The 18911-nt window shown below is 38.8% G+C and overlaps 2 protein-coding genes and 1 non-coding gene across 6 annotated transcripts; 2 read left to right on the top strand and 1 right to left on the bottom strand.

Annotated features, from left to right (window-relative positions):
• Positions 1-122: 122 nt before the first annotated feature.
• trnastop-uca (transfer RNA opal suppressor (anticodon UCA)) lies at positions 123-209 on the top strand. The gene has a single exon. It is a non-coding gene; the product is annotated as a tRNA-Sec (tRNA).
• Positions 191-4209, top strand: mrpl28 (mitochondrial ribosomal protein L28). Of its 3 annotated transcripts, none has more exons than XM_073862792.1 (6): positions 191-692; positions 997-1311; positions 1487-1636; positions 2259-2393; positions 2497-2586; positions 3985-4209. In XM_073862792.1, exons 2-6 carry the CDS (start codon positions 1021-1023, stop codon positions 4078-4080), a joined length of 762 nt encoding a protein of 253 aa, XP_073718893.1. In that variant the 5' UTR covers positions 191-692; positions 997-1020; the 3' UTR covers positions 4081-4209. The 3 variants fall into 3 exon arrangements, with proteins under 3 accessions (XP_073718893.1, XP_073718892.1, XP_073718894.1); XM_073862791.1 differs by having other exon boundaries at positions 197-696; XM_073862793.1 differs by having other exon boundaries at positions 201-696; positions 2500-2586.
• Positions 4210-6050: 1841 nt separating this feature from the next.
• Positions 6051-18325, bottom strand: relb (v-rel avian reticuloendotheliosis viral oncogene homolog B). 2 transcript variants are annotated; one of them, XM_073862476.1, is made up of 11 exons: positions 17923-18325; positions 17383-17394; positions 17095-17273; positions 12912-13211; positions 12251-12411; positions 12015-12098; positions 11753-11892; positions 11377-11481; positions 11085-11300; positions 8607-8684; positions 6051-8522 (listed from the first exon to the last, which is right to left on the bottom strand). In XM_073862476.1, the coding sequence occupies exons 1-11, from the start codon at positions 17963-17965 to the stop codon at positions 8086-8088; spliced, it is 1755 nt and encodes a 584-aa protein (XP_073718577.1). In that variant the 5' UTR covers positions 17966-18325; the 3' UTR covers positions 6051-8085. The 2 variants fall into 2 exon arrangements, with proteins under 2 accessions (XP_073718577.1, XP_073718578.1); XM_073862477.1 differs by lacking the exons at positions 17095-17273; positions 17383-17394; positions 17923-18325 and adding an exon at positions 13899-14038.
• Between the last annotated feature and the right edge of the window lie 586 nt (positions 18326-18911).

Genomic DNA, 18911 nt, shown 5'->3' with positions numbered 1-18911 from the left:
TGAATTTGACATACAATAATGAAAACAAGCTTGTAAATACATGCTTACACATTAGTCACCATAAATGAAACACATATCAAAATAAGGAGCTTTATATTGACTCATCTCTGACGTGTTAAAATGCCCGGATGAACCTCGGTGGTCCGGGGTGCAGGCTTCAAACCTGTAGCTGCTTAGCGGCAGAGTGGTTCAATTCCACCTTTCGGGCGAAACATTCATTGTTTTCTGTGGATTTGCGACTTATACGTTTTCGTGACGGAATTTACAAACATTTTTTGTAAATGTATTGCTAACCCCCTAAAATGCGGATAAAAACAAGCGCAAAGCGTTCATGTAGCTCTACTAACTTAGAAAAGCATTGCGTTTGCAGCTCAAAGGTCGTGTGTTGTTCCGCAAACCGACATGACATCGGATTACAGCGAGAGCGATTAGAAAGCTGTGCTTTCATGTCGCTCTCACGGTAATGTGATGTCATTTAGCGATCAGTCTGCGCAGCAACGCATAAAGTCGAACAGTGCAACCAACCAATCAACGTTGTAAACAACACATTGAACCAATCGCAGCGTTCGCGTTAGGAAATGACGTATTATGCCCTTGGTTAGCGGTACAACGTGTGCCTTGCTGTTATGTTATCAGGTTAATTTTATTAAAATAAGATTAAATTAAATGTTCTTGGATCGCGTCATTCTCTTGTAGGTATGTTAAAATATTTACGTACTTTGTATTTGTTTTACAGACCCATGTTCTTGTTATATTTACATTTTAGCTTGTAGCTTGCTAGCATGTAGTTCCTGTCACATAAACTATCACGTGTTTAAAATGATTTCTTATTGCAGCAGTTGTGTATTACAAAAATCTTTTATGTATTTTTATGTTTTTAATAATGGGCTATTTAATGACACGTGAACAATGCTAATTTTAATTATTAATATTTAGTATTTGATCTATTAATGATTGTTTAACTCTATAGTTTCTCACTCTTCCCTTCTTTCCAAGGTTTTGTCTGTTGTATTAAGCAGAATGCCTTTACACAAATATCCCCCCAAAATATGGGAGGCACTGAAATTGCAGAAAGGCATCTATGCCCGTCTGCCCCAGCATTACCTCCGCTCTCTGCAGGACACAACCCCTCCTACTGCTGTACATTGGAAACCTCTGGGTGTTAAATACAGACTTGATCCTAAAACTGGACAACGTGAGCGGGTGCAGGATGTGCCCATCCCAATTTATTATCCACCAGAATCACAGGACGGACTCTGGGGTGGAGAAGGCTGGATTTCCGGCTTTAGATATGCCAAAAATGACAAGCTTAGCTACCTGTATATCAAATCAAAGAGTAATATTGCATTTGGGTTGGTAAAGCATGTCTGTTTGCCCATCAGTATTTATTAGATTCTGTAGAATATAAGAATTACATGACCAGCTTTGCCAGAATTTATATTATGTATTATTATATTACTGATTATGGATCATTTGTTGGCAGCTTTCCACTAGACTTCGGAAAACCTGGAAGCCACAGCTGTTTAACAGAGAGCTGTACAGTGAGATCCTTGACCAAAAGTTTAATGTAACAGTAACATCTCGAACGCTTGATCTTATTGATGCAGCTTATGGATTTGACTTCTATATTCTTAAGGTAAAAAATCTATACAATTACGTATTTTGCAACTGATATTTTGGTGTTATATATAAATCATTAAAGGTGCAGTGTGTAATTTTTAGAAGGATCTCTTGGCGGAAATGCAAAATATTATACAAAACTATATTATCAGGGGTGTATAATGAACCGTTATGTGTTTATTAACTTAGAACGAGACCTTTTAATCTACATACACTGAGGGTCCCCTTACATGGAAGTCGCCATTTTGTGCCACCATTTTTCTACAAAAGCCCTTATTGGACACATTTTTTTACTAAGTTGTCTCCAACAGTGACATCTTTGTCCGGTTGCAGCTACCGTAGCTTTTCTATGTGTTTCAAAAGCGAGGGGTGAGCAGTGGATTAAGCCGTTGGTTGCAATTCACAACCTCACCACTAGATGCTGCTAAAATTTACACACTCCACCTTTAAATCATAGTACACAGGGCAGTTAGTTTATAAACTTTTAGTTTATATTAGAATGATTTAAGGACATAGGTTTGACTTTTTACCTTTAATCTGTACACTGTACACAAAGCATTTACCCATAAGCACACAGACACTAAGTTGACACAAGTTAAGAAGAGCACAACTTCCTTGTATATCTTCTTTATATTCAGACCCCCAAGCAAGATCTGAACTCCAAATTTGGCATGGATCTAAAACGCGCTATGCTTTTACGGCTGGCGCGAAAAGAGACAGATCTTTACCCCGATGATCCGTCCCGGCGGGAGAAGATATACAACCGTTACAAGGTAAGATGAGTTTATGAGACTAGAATATGCTTTATGTCGTTCATGTATTTCGTTCAAGTGAAATCTGCATTTTAATAGTTTCTTTTTTTTCTGTTCTTGTAAGCAGACGTTTGAGATCCCGGCGGAGGAGGCTGAATGGGTGGGGTTGAGTCTAGAAGAGGCTGTGGAGAAGCAAAGACTATTAGAAAAGAAGGTGATGTATAGTGTTGGATTGTGTTGCACATGTCTATTATTTCGATTTTCGTACACATCAAATTGTTCTTTTGTGCCGGTTCTTAGAAAGTAACCGGTCGAACCGGTTCATAAATCAAACTGAAACAAACTTTAGTTTTGGGCAAAGGTTCCAAATTGATGACGCAGGACGCACAGCCGAAAATATCACGTCGGAGTTAAAAATAACCGAACAAAGTTTGTAGATGATTGCCGAGGCGAGGATCGCCGACGATTCTGACGGATGAGTTGCTGACACTGCGTGTGTATCACCGAGGATTTGAACGGGCCCGATGCGCAAAGTTTCTTGTTTTATTAGTTTCTTGATATGCTTGTTTTATTAAAAAGCTTTAATTTTAGTACGATTTTTTGTGCATGCAAATCATATTTTCGTTGTTTAAGGAAAACCAATACGTTTAAAAGACAAGTTTATTTATTCTTTATACTTAGGATATGTAGATCACATCTATGAAGAATCTTATCCAAGTTGTAGGCTAGTCAGAACTTGTCAGTTGTATCTGGCATTTACGATCCGTGATTGAAACTGTGACCACAAACATTACTTACTTGTGAATGAAAGGCAATAATTCAGCTATGCCTTCACAAAAACAACTTTTCATTTGAATGTTTTAATGTGTTGACACAAACAACTTTATTTGAATGTTTCATTGATACAAGTAGTTAATGCGTAGTGATGTCATTTCTTGATGATGGCAGGAACCGGTGAATCTGCTTTTTGAACCGGTTCAATGAGCCAAACTGTCCGAAAAGAGCGGGTTCGCGGAAAGGAATCGGACTTTGCATTACTAGATGCTAGCGTTTAGGCTGAAGTTCTGCTGTAGATGTTACAGTTAGTTTCAACCCGGTGCAATTATCATTTTCACGTTTAGCGCCACGTTGTTTAAATAGCAAATGCATTTGCAGCCATGGGGTTCTGGTCTGAAAACAAGGTGTGTTTAGGCGCATTATTGGTGCATTGCTATTTTGAGGCAACTGAAATAGACTACGCCATTGACCAACTAAAACCTGGTCTAAAGTTCATCCTGCTTGTAAAATCAAGTTCATGTTTTGTGATATCCTGTTTGTGCTGTCTCTGTTCCTAGTGCGTTCACATATCAGTCGAACCGCACCACAGTTTGTTTGGAAGCGGACCGAGACCCACCTTTTCAGAGGTCTCGGTTCACTTGTTTACTGCACACCAAAGTTCGGGTGGCAGCATTCACATTTAAATGAACCGCACCAACCTGAGCAATCACACCAGAGTTTGTTTTAATTCAACCAAACATGTCAAGTATAAACACACCCTAAGTATATTTTAGTACATCCAACTAGATTTTCTCCAAGCCATGCACTAAATATGTCTTGTTTTTCTGTGTGTCAGGATCCAGAGCCTCTCTACAGTGGTTTGGTGGAGAAACTTGTGAATGAATTTGCCCTTAAGAAGCTGTCTGAGCCTCAGATCGTGGAGAGAAAGTGAAGACTGGTCAACTGTTGAATATACCTAATGTATTTATTTTATATAAACATCTGCAACAACAACATGCTTGTGTTCTGTAAATATTTCATTTTTACTTAATAAATTCATCGAGAGATACAAATTTGTCAACTGGACTAGAATACCTTTAGTTTTGTTTGATTTCAGAAAGACATTACTCTTACTGTACATTGCAGTAAATATGCTTTACACCTGTATAATGGTTAGAGAGTTGCAGTTGTAACCCGAAGGTCGCCAGTGTGAGCCACACTACCAGCTGGTTGAGACTGAGGTGCCCTTGAGCAAGGCCTCTTTCCCCCAATTGTTCCCCGGGCAATGCAGTAATACATGCATGTTCAATGGTTACTGGAATGGTTTAAATGCTGAGGTCACATTTAGAGTATAGGCTACCATACTTGACATTCACTATATTTGTAAAAAAAAAATGCACACACTGCACTCCTCCACACAGATCTTCTCTAGATCAGTCAGGTCTCTGGCCTGTCGCTGAGAAACACGGAGTTTGCGCTCCCTCCACAGATTCTCTATTGGGTTTAGGTCTGGAGACTGGCTAGGCCACGCCAGAACCTTGATATGCTTCTTACAGAGCCACTACTTGGTTATCCTGGCTGTGTGCTTCGGCTCATTGTCATGTTGGAAGACCCAGCCTTGACCCATCTTCAATGCTCTAACTGAGGAAACGAGGTTGTTCCCCAAAATCTCCAATACATGGCCCTAGTCATCCTCTCCTTAATACAGTGCAGTCGCCCTGTCCCATGTTTAGAAAAACACCCCTAAAGCATGATGCTACCACCCCCATGCTTCACAGTAGGGATGGTGTTCTTGGGATGGTACTACTCATTCTTCTTCCTCCAAATACGTTTAGTGGAATTATGACCAAAAAGTTTTATTTTGGTCTCATCTGACCACATGACTTTCTCCCATGACTCCTCTGGATCATCCAAATGGTCATTGGCAAACTTAAGACGGGCCTGGACATGTGCTGGTTTAAGCAGGGGAACCTTCCGTGCCATGCATGATTTCAAACAATGATGTCTTAGTGTATTACTAACAGTAACCTTGGAAAGGGTGGTCCCAGCTCTTTTCAGGTCATTGACCAGCTCCTCCCGTGTAGTTCTGGGCTGATTTCCACCTTTCTTAGGATCATTGAGACCCCACACGGTGAGATCTTGCATGGAGCCCCAGTCTGATGGAGATTGACAGTCATGTTTAGCTTCTTACATTTTCTAATGATTGCTCCAACAGGGTGTTCAAATACTTATTTTCCTCACTGTATATATATTTTATTTTATTTACTGTTTTTTTATATTATTTAGAAGACTTACACACCTTTAAAATGTTTGGCATTGCGTATAGTGTTGTTGCACAAATGTTTTTCAGAAGTAGTGTGCAGCATAGTGTGTATAAGATGAAAAATAATGTTTCATTCTGCGAAAATCAGCATTATGAAATCAACTTCACAGAAGTTCAAATGAACTGTAGTTTCCAACTGGAGAATATTTCATAACATTTTCCTTACATGTGATTACTCAATATTAAACTTTCCTCATTTTTGCAGAGCTTTGCAGGTCAAAATTGAACATGGTTAGTCTTGAAATGTGAGAGTACTTGGTATATTCTCAATTAATAATGTTGAAATTGTGGAGTGGGGTGCGGGAAAACTATTCCCATGAAAAGCTGTGGAAGGTTTTGAATGTGTATTCATCATACTTCTATAAATAGCGCAACTACACATGATTACTTGTGAATGAGGAAGTGACAGCACTTCTCATTGTATTTTATCCACCGAGTCTGCCAATGTCAATGACAAGAAATATAAAAAGAGAAGGCAAACACGTTTGACGGTTTTGGTTGGACTTTGGCCATAGTATCCGTCACCCACTCGATACGAAAGATAATCATTTACCTGGTTACTAGAAACTAGCAAATACATTGACAAAACAGTCAAAATATTTGTTTTTCACAACACAACTTTATTCACGTTACACATATTAGGTGTAAAGCGACAAAAAGATGAATCACAGCAGTAATACAGACACACATATATATATATTTACATATGAACGAAATGTCTTCCAATGATTACAATGATGCTTCCTTCAAAACATTAAAATGTGTATTAATATGTACAGTTAAAACAGACAAAGCACTACACTTTATATGCCAGTGACTACATACTGTATTTTAACTACATTCCTCCATTTGTAATGTAATGTAATGTTCCTGCAGACACGACGTATCTATACACACTGACAGCTGATGCTCTTTATCTCATCATTAGATTATCAGACTTTAGCTTTCATAGACAGGGTTACAAATATTTCACATTTGATATGTAATTATATTGAGCAAATTTTTCTTGGTCCTTTAATGTCTGTTTTGTGTGTCACAGCCTTAAAGGGCTATCGCTACCGTGTTTTGTATAGTAAAAATGAATGGTTAAACTATGACTAATGTAGCACAACCTTTGTGGTAATCATGGTTCATTGATTTTTTTTAGTATTTGTAGTAAAATCTATACATTTTCATAAGGGGAAGACTTTAAAGTAAAAGTTTAACTTAGAGTCTGCGTCATTAGGTGCATTTTAGTGCATTTTAAAAAGTTTTAAAAAATTCAAATTCAATCCACAATGTGCTTTTTACGTCACGAAAACGCTTTCGTCTGAGATAAATCTCACTAGTCCGGTTTCACAGATCTGGGTAAAGTGACAGCACTTCGACTTTATCCAGCACGTATATACAAAAGGAGCTCAGATGCAAAAGCGGCTAAATGCCACCTCCATCAAAAATGAGAATGATATTGACCATATTTTATATATATATAATGACAATAATATTGAGCGCAAGATTGTACGTTCATCAAATACTTTCGCTTTGATGGCTTTCTATACGTTTATTCAGCAAAGAAAGTGAAAAGTGAATGGCGACTTAGAGGGTTTTGCAGTAAAAGATAGTCAAATTTGTTATATACCAATGAAATGACTTAAAGGCGCTCTAAGCGAATCTGTGTTACGTCACTTTTTGTTGATGTTTGAACTGTTCTCAAACAAACGGAGCGTAGCTAAGTCCTCCCCCTCCCTTCCGTGCTTTCATGAACGCACCCAACCCCCAAATCCTTCTTGTCGTTTATTGGCTGGAACACTTATGGTTTCTGTTTGTAGGTTTGGCCACTTTGTTTTTATTGCAGTTTGTGGAGCCTGGGCTGTCTACAGAGATCGCGTTTTTTACAGTTTGATCAGCGGACAGGCAGCAAGCAGACAGTGATGTTTGCTATATGTAACGAAAAATGTTTTATGGTCTAAAACGCGTGAATTCGCTTAGAGCGCCTTTAAGTGACATTTGTAAAGGTATTTCAATTACTGACTAATAACCTTTTCATTGCCATTAAAGTGTAATTACTAAACCTAAACATAAGAGCCTGATAAAAAATGCTTATTTACAAGAAAACAAGTCAGACGCACACAGAGGGTTTTGCATCTGAGCTCTTCATACGTTATTCAAATCAACAATGGGTCTGTGTCACACCAAATAGGGCACTATTAAATCAAATTTCACCGCATGCAAATCACAGCGGCTGTAAACAGTCAGTAGATATTGATGTTTATCACGTCGTGTCAGGTGGTGTGATTTACGTTATCAAATCTAACTGCTAGAACTGAAGAATTATGTTCAAATGGGTTATTTAATTTTTATCCTATACTTCACAGTCGAAACCATTCAGAAATGTTAACCAATGACAAACATCACATTACATACCGCGCTTAAATATGTTAGTGACCTTAAGTGTGAGACTACTTATCTACTAATAGCTGGCATCTACTCTTAAAGCCAAACAATAAATTAGCAAATTTTCACAACTGGCCCATTAAAAGCGGTTGAGCAGCTTTTTAAGTCTTTTTAAACTACCGAACTGCAGGTCATCCTGGTCCACATTGTGTTCAAAGTCAAGCAGCATCTGTACAGTACCTCCAAAGTCCACAGGAGAATTTAAATGTCCGGTACATCCTCACTTTTCACAGGGTATAAGACGTCATCCACGTTCTCCAGGTCCGCTAGATAGGGCTGGCTCTCGTTCACCATCTGACTAAAGTGTGCGTCGTTTATAGTAGACATGTTCATTAATGGTTGGTTGACCTCTAAGTTTGAATTTGCATCTGCGTTGTCTATAAAGCTGAAACCTAAGCACTGACTAATGCTGTTGTAGATGGTTTCCAGAGCGTCTGGATCCAGACTAATGCAAGTGTCTTCATGTTTAAAATCCTCATATAGAATTTCCTCCATGCCTTGGGGAACGTGAACGGCTCCATCCTGGACAGGGATCGCCATCGGAACGTTAGGAACGCTACACTCCGGAATAGGATAGAATGGCTCGAATTGCTGTGATGGGATGGGATCTTTCACAAAGAGGTCTTGACCTGTGGGAACTGGGAGGATGAAAACATTAATGTACATGGTCGAGGGTTTACCAGAATGTCTTTGTTTTTGGTAAAAGGCTGAGGTTTGGCTACCTTGAGGGACACTGCACGGCTCGCTGAACTTTTGAATGTCCGATTTCATTTTCCGCTTGCGGTTCAGTCCATATGGATCTGCAGATGAGAGAGTGAAACGCAAATCAACTTTTGTACTTTGCACGTTACAGAAACATGTTATAGAAGAGCTACAGAGTGGGTGCTCAAGAGTATAGTCTGTTTTTTATGAGTAAGCGAACCTAAGTGCATGGTCTTGCAAAGTATAGTTTGACTCATACATGTACAAAGACGTTCGCAATGCAATGCATCTCCTGGGCTACATACTACATTCTTCGCTACGTGTAGGTCATACAGTACGTGCACACTCTTCTGATGACGAAAATTGCATCATACTTCGGACTTTACAACCTTGTTTTTTACAAAAATCCTTTTAAATAGGCTAAATGTTATTGGTATTTGCAATGATTGGTACAATACAATATAGTATAGCTATCATTATTGGTTTCTGTTCTCTAATGGTTCACTGTAAAGGTCACTATGGGGCGGTTTCCCAGACGGGGCTTATCTTAGTCCCAGACTAAAATGTATGTTTGAGCTGCCTTCATTTAAAAACAACTTACATTAAAATAACATATATCAGTAGCATTGTTTTGATTCAAGATGCACACCAGTATTGGTTTTTTTTAAGGTATGTCCTAATATAAATCAGTCCTAGTCCTGAATTAAGCTAAACCCTGCCAGGAAAACCTGTGAAATCCTGTTTTGCATTGATTTCAATCTTTGACATGTCCTTACTCAGTCAATATTAAAGGGGACATATCATGAAAATCTGACTTTTCCATGTTTAAGTGCTATAATTGGGTCCCCAGTGCTTGTATCAATCTAGTAAATGTGAAAAAGATCAAGCCAGTAACTTAGTTTTGGTGAACCATTCTCTGCAATCAAGCTCATTGAAATTTGGCTCCCATTGTGATGTCAGAAGGGGATAATACCACCCCTTAATCTGCACTATCCAACCACTGCACTGCCATTTAGTGCAGAGATCAGCTCATTTGCATTTTAAAGGACACACCCAAAAACAACACATTTTTGCTCACACTTACAAAGTGTCAATTTTAACATGCTTTAATAAATTATCTATATGATATTTAGTGCTAGTACTTCACATATGTACTCTGGTGACATCAAAGATTTATTTTACATCTTAAAAATCTTTAAAGATGTCATGGTCATATGTTTTGGATGATTTTATGTAGAAAGGAGTAAAAAAATGACTTTAGCTGGGATTTCACAAGCAGCAACATTACAAGCACAGCCAGTGAAAGACTTATAATGGAGTTGTCTTCTGTAAATAACAAAAGTCTCATTGATTTAACGTGTAACAGTTTCCTCTTACATACTTTCGGTTTCACCTGGCATGATGCTGCCTATTTGTAAGTTCCCTTAAATGACTGACATCATGGCAGCTCTTCATTTTGCAATTTCAGAAATTGCACAAGAATTGCTGATTCATTTCTATATGAGGCAGTTTGGACTTCAGTAAGGATTATTAGTCTGCTACCACATAAAAATAGCATATTAAGGTGTTCCTAATCAATATCTATTACTTAAAATAGAATTAAATGTCACATTTTTCCCAATTTTACTGAACTTCAGTTAGTGTGTAATGTTGCCGTAAGAGCATAAATAAAACCTACAAAATGATAAAGCTCAAAGTTCACTGTCAGGCGATATATTTCCTTTAAAAGGAATAGTCTACTCATTTTCAATATTAAAATATGTTATTACCTTAACTAAGAAGAGTTGATACATCCCTCTATCATCTGTGTGCGTGCACGTAAGCGCTGGAGCGCGCTGCGACACTTCGATAGCATTTAGCTTAGCCCCATTCATTCAATGGTACCATTCAGAGATAAAGTTAGAAGTGACCAAACACATCAACGTTTTTCCTATTTAAGACGAGTAGTTATACGAGCAAGTTTGGTGGTACAAAATAAAATGTAGCACTTTTCTAAGCGGATAGCACGTTTTGGGAGTACTTCGACTCGGCGCAGTAACACCCTCCCTCTCCCATTATGAGAGGGAGAAGGTACCATTGAATGAATGGGGCTAAGCTAAATGCTATCGAAGCGTCGCAGCGCGCTCCAGCGCTTACGTGCACGCACACAGATGATAGAGGGATGTATCAACAATTCTTAGTTAAGGTAATAACATAGTTTAATATTGAAAATGAGTAGACTATTCCTTTAACAGAATTCCCCTTATAAAGCCTACAACGAACGGCCAGTTTGGACTATAGCCCTCTATTTCCCGGTTGAATTACGTCAATGTTATAGTTTTTTGACTAAACTCGGCCTACAGGAATACTTCAGTCTCTGCGTTTTTTACACGTGATACATGAACATGTTATATTGCGCACTGTAAACACAATCAAAGCTTCAAAAACACAGGAATAATGGGACCTTTAAACATCATTGTAGTGTTTGTTGTACTGTAATATGATTTTCAGTACATTACCTGCATTATCTGGAACATAGGTAAACTTGACTGGCTCACTGTCCATCCGATCAGAAATACGGCGGAGACAGACATTAACCTCCACCTCCTCGCCAATGTTCTGCTCCCGGAAGGGTGGGGACTTGAAGACGATGGCGATCTGTCTGTGGACGTCTGTCTGAGCAAACTCCGCTTTGGCCTCCCAGTCGTCCAAGTTGAAGATTATTTCGATGTCATCTGTGCGCACAAATGAGTGCTTTAGTACAATTGCACTGAAAAATGGCATCAAAATTGCTGTGAGGTAATCGCTTACCTTTTTGGACTTTGTCACAGAGCATATAAATTTCAGTCTTTCCTGTACAAGGACCTCTGATGACATTAAGCCGATTGATTTTCAGTTCTGCCGTTGTGGTCGCCTCTAACAAAACACAAATAATAAAAAACATAATTTGGCGGGAAAATGCAAACTCAATGTTACTGCATGGTTTATGTCCACTTCAAAAATAAATTAAACATTAAGGGGCAGTTTACCGGACAGGGCTTCAGTCTAGTACAAGACTAAAATGCTGGTTTGAGCTGTCTTAACTGAAAACAGCTTGCACTGACGCATTTATTATTATTATTTATTTTACATTATACTGGAAAATGCACATGCAGATTACTTTTCTCTCCCAATGTGTACCACTTACTTTTGTCATAGATGGGATTGGTCACTACAGGGGCGAGCTGAAACCTGTCTCCGTCTTTTCGCTCCAGTTCACACTGGAAACAGAGTCTCACCACATTCATATCCATGTCTTCAATGCTCTTGGAGTGCCCCGTGTTAAAACACAAGACAGAAACAACATTCAACGAAAAATCCAAAAACCATTGCACACAGGACAATTGAACCCCAAATTTTGCTACGCTGACAATGAAGAAAATTACGAGATTCAACACTCACTGTTAAAAGGATCGATATTCTTATTTCTCCTCCTCGCCAACGACTGATCAAGTTCCTTTCTCCGCACGCATTGGATACCCAAATTCGCGAAACTGGAAAACACAAAAATCACACCATATTGTAAAAAAGTTTAATCAAATTGATTATGCAAGTCATGCGTATAAGTCTTGTTTATAAGTTGTCAACTATATACAAGTTGAAATTATTTAATATAAGTAAAACTGATATAAACCAAAGAGGATACCTGTGTCTGCGAGAACTATTGGGATTAATCTGGATTACACAGATGCCATCCGAACAGTCTTTACCAACCAGACAGTGTGGATGTGGGCGGTAAGGGATGTCCTTTGTCACTAGAGACACGGTGACCGTCACTTTCTTGATGTTGTCAGTGGGACCCTGGATCTACATGATGAAGAGATGAAATACACTTTCACTTTTGCTTTCGTAACATTGTGTTGGAACGGGTAAAAGTACCCAAACACAAATATTTGCCAGTGGTGCCGATGATTGGTGAGGGTGTTTATTTGTGGGGCTTAAAGGTAATTCCCTTGGACAGGCCCACGCATGGTGTACCTCTCCAGGAAACGTTTTTTTATAGATGCCCTTACGTTTAACACCATCTTATACAATAGCCACAAACCATATGGGGGAACCCCGCTGACTTGGGAGAGTCGGTGCATTCCAGACACACCCACTAAATCAAAGAGGCCTAATCAGTTTTGCATTTGTGTTAATGGAAAATAACATCTTGAGGTTTAACCGAAGGTTTAACATTTCATCAAGGCTGCATAGTACCTACAACTAGAATCAGTCAGCTAGGGGTTTTTTTGCATTAAAGGTTGAAAATATTAAGGTTGAAAGAGTCTACACCCTAAACTTAATACACAAAGCATTTGACTCACTTCAATGGCTGGTAAACTCTTGTTGACTTCGGTGCTGGAGGCTCCGAGGATGCTGCCTGCTGATCGTCCTTCACACTCGTAGCGAAATCTCATCCCGCGCTCCTTTGGCTGCTCCACCACCACCAGCTCCGGCTTTTCCAGAAAGCGCTCCAGATGTTCGGTTCCGGTCTGCAGATGAGGAACACGCCGGGGCCCTGAAGATCCCGGTCCACGCCGATGAGATTTATAACCACGGACTGCATGCATCGGTTCCATACCATCAGTACGAGCGACTGGGATTTGGTTCAAGTTGACTGTTTGCTGTTAAAAGAGAGATACTTTCAGTGGTTTCCAGGGTGTTGTTATGTGGTTGCTAAGTCAAAAGCAAATCCATGAGCCTTTATGGTTTTCAGGTTTCTAGATATGGCTTGACTGCCTCCAAAGCAATGAACTTTTCATTTTCGTTTTCGCCACTGCCTTGCCTAAGCAAGCAGCGCTATAAAGCAAGTTGGGGCACAGCTAGATTTCCAGAAAGAAAATAAATAAATAAATGAGCAACAAAGAAAATATTCAAACACAAATGAAAAATGTCACCACAATGAATGAGCCACACAAAGGATTTCTCATGAGCTTGTATTATTACACCGTCATACTTTTGCCATCAGATGTTTCTAGTTGGACTTTCCAAATGTTACTAATAAGACAAAGACATCACCCGCAATTCACAATCTCCATTCAACAAGTTTCTGCAATGTCAAACACATCGTATTGGTCTGTCAAACTTAGAAAACAACATGTCTAATCAATAAAGTCCTGTTGCAACCAATACGAACCAATCACATAAAATGAAATACTTCAGCCAGCATTACTGAACAACAAACACAAAAGACGACAAGGGGGAAAAGGAAAGTGAGTAGAAAGGGGGAGGAAAAAGGAGGCTGACGAACGGCTTGTTTGACTCATGCCTATTGTCATCAACATCAAAAGAAGAGAACTGAACTGTCTTACATATTTCAAATGATGAGTTTTATCTAAAAGAGCAGCGAAAGGCTACGTCTGGACATGCCTAAGAAAGTACTCAGATCGCTTACACAAAGGACCGCTGAGAAGAGCCAGATGGAGCATGGTAAAGAAACAGGAAGTTCACAGCGCTGGTAAGCCAATGAGAAAGTAAGAAGTGCAAAGAGGAGGGTATTTGTCACCCTGTCATTCGTATGGGGGAGAGAACTGCACTAACTGAAAGTAGGCATCAGATTACAGTCTCAGAAACGCCGTTTCTGTGGGTTTGATGCCCATGCTGGAACTGAACAAAGTGATTGGTTGGGAAAACCAGAATTACAAATAAAGCTTAGGAGCTTTTGCACTAAACTACTGTCATGTATTGTTTAAACATGAAGGCTGACTTCTCTATCGTTTCTATTGTTTACCCTAAGTGTTAAAGTCAGTCATGCACAGAACCCAACAGACTAGTACATTAAACAACATGTTGAAACTGGTATACCTATAGGAATAACATTTTTACTTTATACAAAAACAACATAGTGCTTGCTGGTGTAAAACTCGCCATCGGGCGCATAGGGTGTCCTGGTGGGTGGTTGCTAGGCGAATACCAAATCTCCACTATATACTGGTCCATAGATATGGTTCAGGTCCTTTTTCCAATAGAAGTCTTTATAAGTCATTTTCGTCTTCACCCAGGCAGTGCAAGTCTTATTCAGAAGCACACTGTTGATTTTTTAAGTGTTGTTTTCTGGTTATTGTGGGTCACCATATTCTCCCATAGTAACCAGAAAACCCTTCGAGCTTCAAAATGACCCAAAAAGTGTTAAATAAATAACTCTACTTGGATTATGTCTGTGTCATATATTTTAAGTGTCCTGAGTGAATACATTTACTACTCTACTTTCTATGTTGTGAATATCGCTTGTTGTTTCAGTTGTTACACATGATTTAAAAGTAAACATTCTCAAACTTCCTTAAAGACAGTTCACACACAGAAAATGTGTACTGAGGAGTTCAATTGACAGGTGGGTGTGTAAATAATGACAAAACTTTAGAAAACATAAGCATTCAAAACTTACAGTCTCTTACTTACGGCAATATGGAGCAATAGTTTTTATGACAACATTCTGCACTTAAGTGGCTAGTTGTATAAACATAGCCACAGAGTTAAAGGAAAACACCACTGTTTTCAATATTTTACGATGTTTTTACCTGAACTTAGTCGAATTAATACATACCCATCCCATGTGTGCACTTCATCGTTGTACAGTGCGTCGTGCATGTGTTAGCATAAAATAAGTATGGTGGCATAAAATAAAACGTGGCGATTTTTTAAGTGTATAAAAAATGAGAACTATAATGTATGGCGGAAGAGCACTTTGTTTGAAGCACTTTGACCTTTGGTGCAGTAACATAATCACTCCCCCAATATACAATATATTTTTCATTTCATACACTAAAAACAAAATCGCTACGTTTTATTTTCTGCCACCATACAGTCTTTAAATAGGAAAAACAGTGTTTGGTGGCTTCTAAATTCATCCCTGTTTGGATCCTAAGGAATGAATGGGGCTAGGCTAAGGGGTTGTGCACACCAAAACTTTTAAACGCGGCTGAAAATGCCCAGACAACGCCGAAAGCTGTTTTTTCAGCTGAGTGCCAGCTTTCTTCAGCTGAGCGCTTTGGTAGCTGTGATACGTCAGCTGTGAGACGGTTGGTTGCTGCGATACTTGTCCCACCACTCCTCCATTGTGATTGGGCGGCCCCGTGAGAATTGACATTGACGAGCAGAGCTTTTCATCCAAAGTTGAAAATTTTTCAACTCTTGGCGCTCAGCTGAGCGCGGAAGAAAACCGCTAGCTCCTGGCTTATTTGAAAAACGCTGAGCTTCCATTGGAAACAATTGAAAACGTGCGCCGGCCGCGGGCGTAAAAGCGTTAGTGTGCACGCCCCCTAAATGCTAACACAAAAGATAGGTATGTATTAATTTGTCTAAGTTGAGATAAGAACTTAAAAAAAAGAATGAAAAACTGTGGTGTTTTCCTTTAAGAACCAAGCCTTAAGAACTAATCTGACAAACTACCAATTAGTTAGGACTAAACAGTCTTACTTTTCAGCTTCAAATAAGACCAATCTACCTCGTTTATAACTGACTTTAAAAAGATATAACCAATTTCAAAGAAAAAAATAGATGACTTAACTTTTTAAGACTAATCTAAACAGTTTATGCAACCGGTCACAAATTAAAGGAATAGTCTACTCATTTTCAATATTAAACAATGTTATTTCCTTAACTAAGAAGAGTTGATACATCCCTCTATCATCTGTGTGCGTGCACGTAAACGCTGGAGCGCGCTGCAACACTTCGATAGCATTTAGCTTAGCCCCATTCATTCAATGGTACCAATCAGAGATAAAGTTAGAAGTGACCAAACACATCAACGTTTTTCCTATTTAAGACGAGTAGTTATACGAGCAAGTTTGGTGGTACAAAATAAAACCTAGCGCTTTTCTAAGCGGATTTAAAAGAGGAACTATATTTTATGGCGTAATAGCACGTTTTGGGAGTACTTCGATTCGGCGCAGTAACGCCCTCCCTCTCCCATTATGAGAGGGAGAGGGGGAGCGGACTTTTCAGGCGAGTCGAGGTGCTCCCAAAAGTGCTATTGCGCCATAAAATATAGTTCCTCTTTTAAATTGTTACATTTTATTTTGAACCACCAAACTTGCTCGTATAACTACTCGTCTTAAATAGGAAATACGTTGATGTGTTTGGTCACTTCTAACTTTGTCTCTGATTGGTACCATTGAATGAATGGGGCCAAGCTAAACGCCATGGAAGTGTCGCAGCGCGCTCCAGCACCCACGCGCACGCACACAGACGACAGAGGGATGCATCAATTCCCAGCCAAGGTAATAACATAGTTCAATATTGAAAATGAGTAGACCATTCCTTTAAGGTTGCAGGCTGTGGGGTAAACTAAACACTATTGGCCATTTTAAAAGGGGGAGGGGCCAATCAATATTATAACTTCTTATTTTGGTTGAAGTTACATTAAAGCATCAAACAAAGCATTCAAAGCATTTGAAAACATTTTATGGTTTTTAATGTTTGGGGTTTAAGAAAGTATGTCAAAGCACCACTAATAACACATCTGCATAAACTTATAACTGAAGTAATTGTAATAGCAGCAAGACTCACCTGTGGTGCTGTTCCTCTGGCGACCAACACTGGACCACACCTGCTCCTAGATGGTGTATCAATTGACTGAAGGTCCTGGTCCACAGGTGGAGGTGGAGGACCAGGGAGCAGTTTTGTTGAAGGGACTGCCAATGACAACTCCTTTGTTGACTTTTCCAAAAGGTACTCGTTGATAATATCTGGAACAGTATTGAACATGAGCTCCAGTTGCACAAATGATTATTAACCTACACACTATTGTAGGTCGATTAAGGTAAAATTAGGAAATGACGTCACAAAGACACTCACCTAGATCCAATCCTGCGCAGGTATGAAAAGAAAAGACAGAATATAAATGAGTTAAACTGCATCAGCATGACCGGAAAACGAAACTGAAAGTAGTTTTTATTTATGCATCAGTTAAAGGGCATTTAAGGACAATCGTCTATGAACAATACATATCATTCATTAACTTCAAAAACATAGCGTAACGTTAGCAATCTTAATTTAAGTTAGCGTTTTCAACAGCGTCTAACTGTACTATCACGCGCTAAAGTTAACATACGAAACATACGTTTCAAGCGACAAAATGATAAGACTGTTGCCATGATTGTGTTATTGTTTCGATACAGGCCTGTAACTTAAGAAACTCCCACTTCTTTCCTAAGTTACTTACATTAATAACGTAATTAAATACGCAACGTAACGTTATAAACCGTACGGTTTTATGTACTGCATGTGTGTAACTTAGTATATAACCTTAAACTACAATTTAAAACATTTATACAACAAACATGCTGAATCACACTGACAACAGGGCCGATAGATCACATGAGAATGTAAACTGACCTCCATTATCCGCAGCGCCGTTGCGAATACTCATGTTTATCATCGCCAGCCCAACAGGGAAGGATAAAAGTCCTTATCTCTCTCTCCCTATCTGGTTTCTACCCGCACTCGTAGTTAAATATTGCGTCTGAAAATCCTCCGATAGAAATCAGAACGTAGTTATGAACTCATTTCCGGGTACTTGGTCCGCTTTTGGGCCGCTTGAAGTTAAAGAAAGCCTCGAGAGAAACGACGCGGAGGCTCCTGACTCGTGCGCTAATGATGGCAATATGACAAAAACATCGCTTGCTGGTCGTCTTTCGTTTCACTTCTCCTCCCAGCAAACTACGGCGGTCTGAGACGGTGGGTGGAAATCCCCCTACGTCACTGTTGGGGAACCCCCCCAGGACTCGTTGCCACGGCAGCGGACTAACAACAGGTGATTTTCAAGCTAAAGCATCAGCTATCTTGTCATATATAGGCATTTGAAAGAGAAAGGGTGATTTCCTAAATTAATTTATGCGTTTAATTACGTAACAAGGTAATAATAATAAACAATATAATTTATTATTAAATAATATTTTGTATAGCGCTTTCATTGCGAAGCAGCTTACAGAAAAGATTAAAAAAACTTGATATAGAATAAATGAAAAATAACGTATTAAGTAATAATACAGAAAAAAATTATATATATAAAATATATATAAATATAAACAGAAAAGAAACAACACGTGAAAAATATGCAAAAAGTCATAATGCAGATGTATTTATTACTGTGACAGATGGAAATGTATTTTTTAGATGTTATATATATATATATATATATATATATATATATATATATATATATATATTATTTAGATATATCAAATAATACATTTCCATAGAAATGTTATAATAAATGTTAGAGAACTATGTGATATTTGCAGAACTATATTACAGGTAACTGCTGCAAAGCCCGTTCCTGATAGTCACGTGATTTGCATGTAAATCCTGCAGAATATCTGAAT

This window comes from Misgurnus anguillicaudatus, chromosome 24 (genome assembly GCF_027580225.2).
Source record: "Misgurnus anguillicaudatus chromosome 24, ASM2758022v2, whole genome shotgun sequence".
NCBI lineage: Eukaryota > Metazoa > Chordata > Actinopteri > Cypriniformes > Cobitidae > Misgurnus > Misgurnus anguillicaudatus.
Note: the sequence above shows the minus strand (reverse complement) of the source record. Positions and strands in the feature narration are given on the sequence as shown.